Genomic DNA, 12,391 nt, shown 5'->3' with positions numbered 1-12,391 from the left:
CATTTTTAGTGAGCACAATTTAAGGTAATTGGACTTAAGTATTTCCAGTTTATGCTACTTTACAGTTGTAATCCACAACATTTCAGGGGGGACTTTTGTTCTCCACTGCATTCCTTTTACAGTACAGTAACTTCAATGCAGATTGAGATTTTACGTGATCTTAAAACATGATAATTTTTGCTCTAATTTCTAAGGATCAGCCACTTTTTGCCATTTAGTTGACGGTTTTAGATTTTACTTTCACGTTTTGATTCTTTCGGGCAGAAAATCATTTTTCATTAATAAAATGTTGGCCAAAAAATACAAATTTTCTTCTCCTCCAAAGAGACTATTTGTATATCAATTAATCACCTCATGTTATATTGAATTTGCAAAGAAAACCCTGTTGTCCTTGCATGCCTCAATGGTAAAGAGAATCCAAAACAAGGCAGACATTCCTCAAGCATTGAAGTAAACCAGAATGTGTTTACACTACTAATACAGCAAGACTATATTAAAACATCGGCTTATCAGTGTTGTACTCAAGATCAACTAAACCAAGACAAAATCAGGGCAAGAACCAGAGTGTATCAGGACCGAGACAAGACCAAAACTTATAGGGGTTCAGACCAAGTCTAGACCAAGAACAGATCAGCACCTTTACAAACGAACACTAAGGAGCTGATATCAATGTAACCTCTTTCAACACTCCTTTTCATGCACAGGCAATTTACTGATATCTCCACAGATGTGGTCTTGACCAGTCTTGAAATAAAATCCTGAGTCCTCTTCGTCTGAGCCGAGACAAGACTGAGCTTAAATGCTGTTGAGTCCAAGACGAGACTGTGACGTTCCCGGTCTCATGCAGTATAATCACAGTCTTAATTATCCAGTCTCATGCTCAGTACTTCCAAAACACATGCATCTTCACTAAAACCTTACGATTTAAAACATGTCAGTACTAACAGTCTCACACACAGCTGAGTGGAGTGCCTGGGCATTCATAAGAAGCTCATACGCATGCGTGTGCACAGGCAGACTCAGGGCACGCTACTCATAGGCAAAATGTTTTATATTCTCACGTTTTGGTGAAAATGCACGTGTTTGGGAAGCACTGAGTATACAACTGGAGAACTGAGACTTAGATTATACTGCACGAGTTGTGTGAGTGTTTGTCAGCAGATGTTTTATAGAGTTTTGCTTTTGTTAAACAAGGTCTAAGGTGTTGAGCTATTTTGGATTCTTCATTCACCATGGAGGCTAGAAAAACAGAAAACGTTTTTCTCACAAATTCAAGGTAACACAGGTTGTATTGAGTAAGGTTATAAGTATTCTTTTAAACAGCATGTTTTGTGATTTTAGCTGTTGAGGTTTTAATGATCTGATAAAATGTAAAAGATAAAACGACACAAAAACCAACAGGTATTAGGTTATCACTGAATCTGACTTTCACAGAAGTCAAAGCAGGATTCCTCACAGCTGAAAAAGATAAAAACTGACACCTGAAACACAAATCATCCCACACTCTTTGACCACCAGCTTCCCTGGGCTTGTTGTTCCTCCCACATGGCGTTTCCTGCCGCCCACTGGCTTTCTGCCTCTCAAAGAGACGAGATGCTGACACGAGGTTGTGTGCTGCGGCACGTGAGGGAACTTGTGGCCCTGAGGAAAAATTCAAGCCAGAGAGCAGGACAGCTGGGCACAAGTCGTCCCTCCAATAGTCCAGCTGCCCGACTCAATCTGCAGTTCTGTTCTGCAGTGAGGCTTAAAGAGGCAGCATGGAAAGCACATTTATCACTGGCTTCAAGTGACCTTATTTTTCTGGGATGGTGGTGGGAGGGAATTGGAGGGGTTGAGGGGTTGATTGGACTCCCTCGATGCTTTCTGGAGTCCAGGACCACAGAGGCAGATGGGTCAGAGACAAGTGTCTGTTCAGATGAAAAGAACAAGGGGCTGTGGCGCTTGCATGATGGGAATAAAACAGCCTGATAGTTTTAACTGAGTGGGTGTACAAGGTCACAGACAACCCTACTGCGCAGCTTTTAGCTCACCAGGGAATACCCCAATTTCTTGGAAGATCACGATGAGAGGCTGTTTTACGATGATGTCTTCCAAAGTCACATCTTTTGCCAAATTACTTTTGCTGTCCCTACGGTGAAGGCATCTGCTTGTACAAACCGTTTCTCTTTGCTCAGCGCAAATGCGACTGACTACAAATTCTTTTTTAACGATATGAGTGACTCCTCACGTGTGCGTCACGCTGCCATCATCTTAAGAAAGCAAAAGAAGCCTTAAGAAAGAGCTGTCAGGATGAAGTAAATGAGTCTCGGTAATCCTCCCTGGAACGGGTATATTTAATGTGTTCCTCCACCAATCTGCAGTAATCCATCCAAGAAAACAACCGTCTCCCTCGTCCAGTCATAGGGAGCTTCTATTGCAGCAATGTGGCTGCGGCTCTAACTAAATTACATAAGACTAACTCAGTCTGTCACATCGTCATTTCCAAATCAAGAATACTTTTCATAATCACAATTCTCATAAATAAATGTGACGATAAAACAACTTGCATGAAAGAACTCAAAACTCCATACGGCTCATATGAACATATTACCTTACAATAAATAACCTAATGAAATAAGGGCTGCGACTAATTACCATTTCCAATAGTGATTAATCTCCCAATTATATTTTGATTGAGCTTTTGCTATCAGGGCCAGTTGGCTTTGGGATGACTTGCCTGAAGAAATAAGGCTCACAGAATCAGTGACCTCTTTTAAATCACTTACTGAAACCCATTTTTACAGACTTGTTTTTATGTGATGTCGTCTTTTCATTTTTATTAGTATATTTATTATGTTTATTGCTTTAATTATTTTCATTGTATTTACTTTAATTTATTTATTTATTTATTTTTAATTTCTCATGATTATTTTTTCTGTTGTGTTAATCTACCTTAATTTTGTCTTGCTTTGGTTTAGGTTTGGCTTTCTACTATTTTCTTTTTATGTAGCATCATTGTTCTTTAATCTCCATGAGCCATTTTGGCCTCTAACCTCTCCTGCATATTATGAAAATTCATTAATATATATGTGTGTATATATATATATATATATATATTGCCTTTTAATACACATGTATGTGCAAATAAATAAACTAAAAAATAAATAAAACAAAATAAATAAAATAAAAATATATATTAAAAAATAAATAAATAAATAAAATAAAATAAACTATCTCGCCTTTGGGGTACCTTGCTTCAGCTTTTCTTTGTAAACTCTGTTTTTAAAGGTGCTATATAAATGAAGTTACTATTATTATCATTCCTTGTTTAAATATCCATCACAATGTTTTCAGAGCCTAAATTGACACCTTCAAAATTCTTCTTTAGTCCGATAAGAATAGTTGTAGACTACATTTTTTTTTTTTACTAATATTAACAATATTAAAATACCATGAGTAACATTATTTTTGTCATTTTGACTGTGATTTCAATTATTTAGTTAATAGTTCTTAGTTAAAATGGCCTTTAAATTCAACTACACAAAATGCTGGAATCTTAGTGTGAAGGAATAGGATCAGATTTGGAAATTTACACTGCTATTATATCTGTGCCTGGTGATTCTGACCAAATACCTCAATATCGATATTGCGACGATATTGTAGGGTTGACTATTGGTGCCTTCACAAAAATATTTAACTGAGATTGTTGATAAATAAGCATGAGTAATTTGGATATAATGACTAAATGACTAAAGGTAAACAATAAAAAAAAGCTAGAACAGTCTGGTAAGTTTAGAGAATTACATAAATTTACTGTAATGCAGCCTTTAAATCCACAAAAAGACAACACTTATGATATTACTGTATCCAAAATCTCAGATAATATCTAGTCTCATATCAGGATACTGACAATTCAGTTAAACAAACATTGTGACAGATGCATGGTAAAAGTAAGACCCCCTAAATAACCCATCAAACATCTTTTTTAATGTTTCAGGAAAGTGGTCCACATTAATGAAAACTGATGACCATAAGTACAAAGTTATTTCCCTATCATTTAAACACACTGCTGTCCAACTAAACTTATTTTGACCTGTGTCCATCTCGAGGAGATAAAACAGTGGAGAGTCCCAATCCCTCTGAAATCTGTTCCGGATTAAGAAGATAATAGCATTTTCTTCTCCTCTCGAACACAGAGCCTAATGTGTCTGAGACAACTCTTTGCAAATCCAAGAGGCATCGCACATTATCCAGCAGGGTTGGGTTCATGATTTCCTTTCTCTTTCAGTAAATAAATGTAAACTACAACTCACAAATGGTGGAGAATAATTTACAGTTTAGTCATCTCTTAATACACTGAACATGATGCAGCTGTAACAATTTTTAACTTAAAGAAAAGGGAAATAAAAATGAATTGCTCTTATCCTTCATGTATAAAATATATATATAAAGCACTACCACATTAAGGCCATCCATTCACAACTCTATAGACCAGTATTCTCCTGTATTTGTCTGTAAGGAGATGAAGGAACTTGTTGCCGTAGCAGTGTTCAGCCATCATGCTCCAATAAAATGATGGAGGAGGTGGGTAGAATAAAGAGGAACAGAGGGGAGGAATGAAGCGAGAGCAGAGGAGTGGGTGGCTAGAGCTGGTAAAAGTGAGGGAAGTGACAGAAAAAGAGAAATACAAAGAGGCAAGGGGGGTGAGCAGGCAGCACATGATAACAGAGAGATAAACGAAGGAGAGGTGGTGGAAGAGACAAATACTGAGAGACGAGGAGAAAGGAGAAAATCAAGCCTACCTCAATTCCACTAACGCCTCAAAGTTTTTGGGTAAACGCTGTGCAGCAGCAGCAGCGCAGGGAGGCAGAGTGAAACGCTTGTCTCTGCTTCCATTCCTGAGAGTCTGCACGGAGCCGCTGGTGCCAACAGGCAGGCTCAACGCTCCCACCAATACTGGAGATCTCTCTCTCGCTGAGTGAGGCTGTGAGTGCTCTGCCTCCTACTGCCTGATGCTCTGATTAAAACACGACTGTGTGTATACTGTATATATAGCCAGTGAGAGAGAGACACTGAGTGAATGTGAATCTCCACTAAAACGTGTGAACAAATTGTATTGCTGGAGGCGCAAGTGGACAGCAGAGAGAGTGGAGGCATGTCAGTTCTATTTCTGACATTCTGACGAGTACAACAGACGAGATAGAAGTGGGAATTTCAAATAGGCAAACTTAGCAGCCATGTTGTTAAAGGGTAACTTTACTATTTTTCAACCTGGATCAGTGTATTTGGGAATAAGGGTGTTTTAAGACCTAGAGTTCTCTTGTTTTGGTCCGAATCGGGGACTAATTTTGTAACAAAGTTGTATAATCTTCGTGTTCTCACGGCAGCATTTAATAGGGGACCAGATCAAATGCCTTGCTCAAGAAAGCTGCTCTTGATTGGTCAGAATTCCCATGTGAGAGAAATCCAGGAAGTAAACAAAACATTGAAGAAGAGTACACTTGCAAGATAAATGTGACACTTTCTAATGTCACAATGGAGGGACAACTACGCAGGTTGATTTTAGCGCTGCTCATCGTGGACTATATTGCTGTCATTGTTCATTTTAGTCAAACCATACAGTTTGAAAACGAGGCGCGGCTCCAACTAGAAAACAATGTTTTGATGCATTGGATGTGCTGAATGTGCACATTAAGGCAGTACAGAAGGAGGTGCACATTAATAATCCTCCAGGACTGTAACATGCTCATGTTCAACCCAAACAATGTGACATGTGACTGCAGTTGGTTCAGATCGAGGAAGGAACACGTTCTCACCAGAGTTCGTTTGTAACCGAACCGAGACCACCTCTTCAAGAAGGTCACGGTCCAGTTGTTTTGGTGCACACCTGAGTGTGATTGCTGTGTTCACACCTGCCCAAACAAACCGCACTGAGGGGGAAAACAAACTTGAATTCGACTGAACCAAACCAAACAGAGCAGGTTTGAAAGCACCCTAAGTGACTAATGGAGACAACAATTTTTCAAATTGGTTTAGTACTTAGCGAGAGCGCTGCAGCTGACATCAGTGAAACAGGCTGCAATGTAACCACATGGGGTATTTGTGCATCGCCAATTTACATCCAATACAAGTGTTTGTTTTTGCCACTGACCGGCTCAGATTGTTATTTTAAGTGTCTGACAACATTATGGGAAGGATCCCTAAAGAAATAGACCTTCTTGTTAAGGAGTAAGATCCTTTTTGTTTCACCAGAAACAGCCTCCAAATCACCATCACCAAACCAACCAGACTCCATTTAAATAAACAGTAATTTAAGTGTGTATCAAGCCAGCATATTGTCACATATATCTCTGTGGATTAAGGGTTTATTTCAACCAAATCACAGTTGGTGATTGTTGGAACTATGGAAAGACGAACCATGACAGGTTTTGTGAGTTTTATTGTTTCTGTCAGCTTGGAATGAAGTGTGTCTGATCACAATAAAATTACTGTTTATTTAAATAGAGTCTGGTAGGTATGATGATAGCAATTTCAGGGCTGTTTCTAGTGAAACAAAAAACATCCTACTCTTTAAAAAAAAAAAGCTCTATCTCTGTAGGGATCATTTCCATGATGTTGTCAGACACATATAGCAACAATCTGAGCCTGTCAGTGACAAAAACAAGGACTTTTAGTGGACGTAAAATGACGCTGTTACATTACAGCCTGTTTTGCTGCTGCCAATTCATCACTTCATGGGATAAAAAGATTCCAGGTTGAAAAATACTGAAGTTACCTTTCAATCTTGAAGGTTGCACACACCCTCCAAAACAAAAATGACACACTGCTACTGCACAATGTTTGAAGGCAGACAAACACATCAACACACACCCCTGCCCCGTTCCTCATTAGCAGCATGCAGACGAGTAAAATTAGGCTGCAGGCAGCTCATCATGCATCATCCAGGGAGCTTTTAACACATTCACAATATATCCATCCACGGAGCCTGTGTGCACCCGGAGCTTCACAAACACACCCACAAGCACGCAGGATACACAATTTGCACATACCCTTGTACAAAAAAATAATAATTAGTGCAACACCGACATACAAACACAAACAAACAATTTGTCTCTGATGAACAGGAAACTAAGACCCACGTGCCTTTTAAACCTCACACAAACCGTACGAGCAGAACGTGTAAACACACAGCGAAGCACCTCAGTAACGCATCTGCTCCACAAACCCACACTCTCCGCCCGACCACTTTGTGTTTCTATTTCTTTCTCTTTTTTCTCACACACCACTTGATCACAGCGAGATCCTTTCCCACACACAGAGAGCTTCATGTTTTTAAGTGCCTGGCTATGTTTGACAGCTGTGCCTACCACTCTCTTCCTCCTCTCTGTTGCAAGGAAAAAAAAAAAAAAAAAGCCTGGTCTTAATGTGCTCATCGCTCCAAACCTGTAACACTGAGCTGCTGACAACATCTGATGATGAAATGTCCACTGTCAACGAGCACAATCAGGCTCCAGCATGGGGATGGTAACAGAGGAAGTTTGTCATCATGGTATCGAGGAGCGTAATGTTGCATGCAGCAGCACTATAAACCAAAAAAGTGGTATGTGGGCCTTCTAGCTATTTGATCATTTCTGTTTTTGTTTCTGTTGTTATATCTGAAATTGCCATGAGCTGCTGAGACAGAAATCTTAAGGAATTAAATATTAATACAAAAGATTAATTAAATAATAAATAAATAAATATAAATCCTGACAAACATATCTCTCTTGCCATTTGGATTTCTTGCTTTCAAAAAGAAAAAAAAATCTGCACAGTGCCTTCTCGCTCCCAAATCTTCATTTTTATTTTACAGTAACAGAAGAACTGAGAATGAGACAGCAGTGTGCTGTGTGGATTTCTGTCTTTTTGGGGTAGTGGTGCACCTGCAAAGGATTTATAGATGTGCCTGTGCCTCCTGATGATTGTCTAGTATCCTGCTTTTACCTTAGTGCAGTAAAAACTTTTCCTCTGTTATCCCTACACCAATCTACAACTTCACAGACATTAGGAATAAGACACAGAAAAACAGAAATACGCAATTATGATACAGATTTGTCTGTTTCTATTTCCTACTGCAAATTAGCGTCTCTGTGTGTCTGCTCTTCTGACTCCACTCGCTTTGTGCACTTACACTGGAAAGCTCAGATTACACAACTCGTCTTTTTACTCCCACTAGAAGCTGTTTATATTTGCTAGAAAAGATTAAGACTTGTGTACTACAAGCAGAGGAGTCGATGTGTAAATGAGTCAAATGCCTGCGAGTGAAAAATTCAAGCTGTGGAGAGACTTTCACGCTTCTTTTTTTTTCAAAGTGGACTTGAACATTGCCGTGTCAGACCACACAATTAGGAATATTTAGAGAACAAAGACAGTGTAATAATTAGTCTCAGATACACAGTAATATAAGGTTAAAAGCTTTTATGACACTAATAGCAGTGCTGTGGTCAGTCAGGCAGCACGTGTTCTTGTAATGTGGTTATTAGTGCAGCCTTCAAATGCATCAGTCATATCAAATATGAATTCAGAAAAAATAAAGAGACAAAGGTAGTGAGAAAGAAAGGAATACAACAACTAGGATTTAGATGTTTACAGAAGGGTAATCTGTTGGTTTATGTTATGGGTGTCATGATACACCGGCATTGATGACAATCATATTTAAAAATGAATAAATGACGTCATGTTGATGTCATGTTAATAATGTGTAAATAATCCAGTGCTTCTTGAATCTTTCTGTTTCTTTCCATTTTCACTTTGTCTCCCTCCCCGAATGCCATCTCCTTGCTTTTCACTATTAAGCTTAATTCCTTAAAATTTTTAATATTGTAAGTTTTTTTTATTTTTAATGAACATTTTCATTTCTATTTTATTGCTTTATATTTACATATTCTATTCTATACTCTTATTCTTACTTCTTATAATTCTCAATACTTTAAATCAAAATGACTGTAACGAATCACAATTTGCCCTCAATAACGTATTTCTGATTCTGATTCGCTTTTTTTTGCACAGTTTTATACAGTTATAGTTGCAGACTCTCTTACCACCTCGCTATCTTGTATTTTGAGTGCTAAAAAAGGAGACAAACGCACAATAAACTAATTTAAAGATGAATTTGAACTGAAGAATTATGATTATTTTCTTGGTTTTACATTTTCTACAGAGATCATGATAATCTGTTAATTTTGTCGCAGCCATGAATTAATTTAGAAAGGAATGGATTTTGTAAAATCAGTAGGATTAATTAGTTTGGGATGGTTTATATTTCTGTGTTTTGGGATTGTTTTTTGCGATTGTGGTTATTGGGATAGTTGGGTCACATGGATATAGGGGCGGTGACACTCGTAATCTATATGAGCATCTCATTTTCACTTGTGTGTTTTTTTGGTTGCATGAGAGGGTGAGTGGGTTACGGTATTTGTTTGTTGACCGCACTTTTCATTGTTCACTGTGATCGTTTTGATGATAAGATTGTGCATGTTATAATTCCTTCTCCTTTTCATCAATACATTTATTAAACATATTTTTGGATCTCCACAAATCTTTTGTTGGCGTGTCAGACGAGTTAACAGGTAAAGGTAGCACGCACATCCCAAAAAAACTTAATGCTGGGTGCTGGACCAAAAGGTAAGTATGAAATAAAAGATAAAGTCCGAACACCAGAAGCTGCTCCTTGAAAATTTATTCTAACGTAACATGTGAATAAATTTTCAAGGAGCAGCTTCTGGTGTGCGGACTTTATCTTTTATTTCGTGTCAGACGAGTTAACCAGCCTCTACGCAACTTTTAGTTTGTTTCCTGCAGCCGCTACAAATTGTATCTGCCACGATATTCCTGTAGTGAAAATCTGATATGGTGCTAGCCCTTATATATGTGAGTTAGTGATCCACTTTCAGCATGTAGATAAATATGTTAAAGCAAGACAGGAACTGATAAGGACTAGTCTCAGCCTAACAGGGAAAGAAAAAGCCCCAAATTAGGAGAAATAACCTCGGGGCAAAGATTTCCACCTCTATCTAAAATAACATATTAGGAATTATTCTAGATTCCAAGTCACAGGCTGTGTGTGACAAGATGTGTCAGGATGTGTCTAGCTCCAGCTGTTTTTAGCAGGGAATAAATTATGACTTGTCACATGAGGTGTGCTGATGCTGGAGAAAAGTAAAATCAGCCATTTAGAAGTGAAGTGAGCTGCAGACACTGAGGACTGACAAAAGTCTGGCGATATTCATCCACTGACTCCAGCTCCACTTACAACAATGCTAAAGAGAATATCCGTACAGAGATACATGATGGTTTCTTTTTTTGTTCAGAAACACAAAATGTGCTCAATTTTATTAAAAAAAAAAAGCTGCAAATTGGACAAAAATACCATTTGCAGCCCAAACACTGTGGAGTTTAACCATGTATAGCTTTTTTATTGCCCTGAGGGATTGTGGTGCACCATCAGCAGCGTATTTGCATTTCCTCCCCGTGTTTCTCTCCGTTTTTATATTCTGAGCTGCATGAATACCTTGTTCACTGTAAATTACAGCAAACAGTCTCTTTTTGCAGAAGGATACAAACTAATTTCAGAAGCACTGAGACATACAATCCAGGTGAAAATCAGTTAACGCATAAAGTAGAGGCAGTTTTACTGTGCTGTCATTTTGTGGTGAGTGGATTAGCAGTAAATGAGTCCCACTCAGAGGGAACGTGGTCGTTTGAACACTAAAAGCTTGGAGATTATGTTGTGTCTCTACTTACCTCAACAGCACAGTTAAGTATTGTTTTAAGTACATGCTTTAAGCTTTATGATACACAAGTTTAAATAACAAATCATTCTGCATGTGTCGTTCTTACCCAGGTTGCTGTATGTGGCACTGCACTGGCTGGAGGCGGGAGAGTGGGAGAGATGGGAGTGATTCCCATCCTCCTCTGGCTCTCCAAGGCTGGCGCTGCCATCGCTGGCTGAGGCCGGTGTGGCAACCTGATTGGCATGGCCCTCCTCTCCCTCCCCAAGCACCAGCCCCAGATTCACTCTGGCAGGCAGGGAGGCGGCGCAGGGCAGCTCCCGATCCCTGGCATTGTTGGCACTGGCTGGTAACTGGCTGCGGATGACAGAGAGAGCCATGGCTCGTTTAGTTATGAAAATGTGGAGTACTTGCTTCATTAACAGTCTGATTAAATTAGTATTGTTTTCCTTCTCCCTTTGTTCATTAACTACGATATTTTCCCCCACTGCTTCGAGTTATTTTGTTGATGATAAGGTTTAATTTTGCATGAAAATATCTGCAAAACAAGTCAGAGAGGAACAGGATAATAACAGCGAGCTCTGCTGAGACAGTGGTGTTTGTAGATGATAAATGTGCTGCTATTGATAAAGGCTTCAGTCTGTCATTATTCATTTTGTCTATCTAACATCACAGGATATGAACAAAACACATACAACAATGTGTTTTTATCTGGGCAGTTTTTTTACATCTGTGAAATCACTGTCTGCACCACTTCATCAGCTCCCTTCTTTCTTCTCAGCAAGTGATGAATTAGAGGCAGCACAGTTTAGTGCGGGGCTTTTGAAGCCTGATGTGTTTTATATGCAACTACACATACGTCGCCTGAGGGGAGGTGTAAGAAAGAGGCAAAGCAGGTCACAATGGTGTGTGATAATATGTTTTGAAGATCCCTCAGTGACAGTGGGAGGCTATGATTTGAGGTGTTTAAAGTGGTGAGATGAATTTCATCTGCCGCAGCAGATTGATCAAAAGGTGTGATGGTAAGGTGACAGACTTAAATGTGATTATTAGCTGCCTTTACAGAGAAGAAGCAGATGTTTAACAAAGCTGTTGGAATGTAGTGAGGCATCTTAAAGCTTAACAAGTTAGAGTAAAGAATTAAAAAACAAAACAAAAATAAAACAGTGATCTCCTTGTGTGCTGAATGACATATAAAGTGCAGCAACACTGATGTAAAGTGTCACCTCAAGACATTCATGTCAGCATTATGGAGTGAGGCTTTATAAAACACGACGCCCGTCCTCTTTGATTTGTTGTGTTTTATGTCTCTGTTGTGTAACGCCGCTCCTCAGAATGACTTACAGCAGATGAATGTATAATGTTCTCTATTACAACGGGTTGCCGTAGACTTCATAATATACTGACAGTGGCTCGGCTGAGTTGTGGCCACTAGGAAATCTGGGTCATATCTTACAGTTACTCTGTGTGTTATCACTGAGTGTTGAGACTGCACAGTGGCTCAATCACAGTGTGAAAGCCCTAGGGATGCTATGATGAGACTTGTCGTATACTGTAGCTCGTTGCTGCCGGAGATGCAAGTTGTACAGGCAATCTGCCACATACAGTATGTGTCTTCTCAAGGAAGTGACAGGGCCACAACT

The 12,391-nt window shown here is 39.0% G+C and overlaps 1 protein-coding gene across 2 annotated transcripts in view; it reads right to left on the bottom strand.

Moving 5' to 3' along the window:
- The window catches only part of peak1 (pseudopodium-enriched atypical kinase 1), a 149,989-nt gene that overhangs the window by 15,365 nt on the left and 122,233 nt on the right, over positions 1-12,391 (bottom strand). For both annotated transcript variants that reach the window (XM_050073982.1, XM_050073983.1), the window contains exon 5: positions 10,858-11,105. In XM_050073982.1, the coding sequence (XP_049929939.1) occupies positions 10,858-11,105 (248 nt within the window). The remainder of the gene's footprint in view (positions 1-10,857; positions 11,106-12,391) is intronic.

The sequence above is a fragment of the Epinephelus moara genome, chromosome 20 (genome assembly GCF_006386435.1).
Source record: "Epinephelus moara isolate mb chromosome 20, YSFRI_EMoa_1.0, whole genome shotgun sequence".
NCBI lineage: Eukaryota > Metazoa > Chordata > Actinopteri > Perciformes > Serranidae > Epinephelus > Epinephelus moara.
Note: the sequence above shows the minus strand (reverse complement) of the source record. Positions and strands in the feature narration are given on the sequence as shown.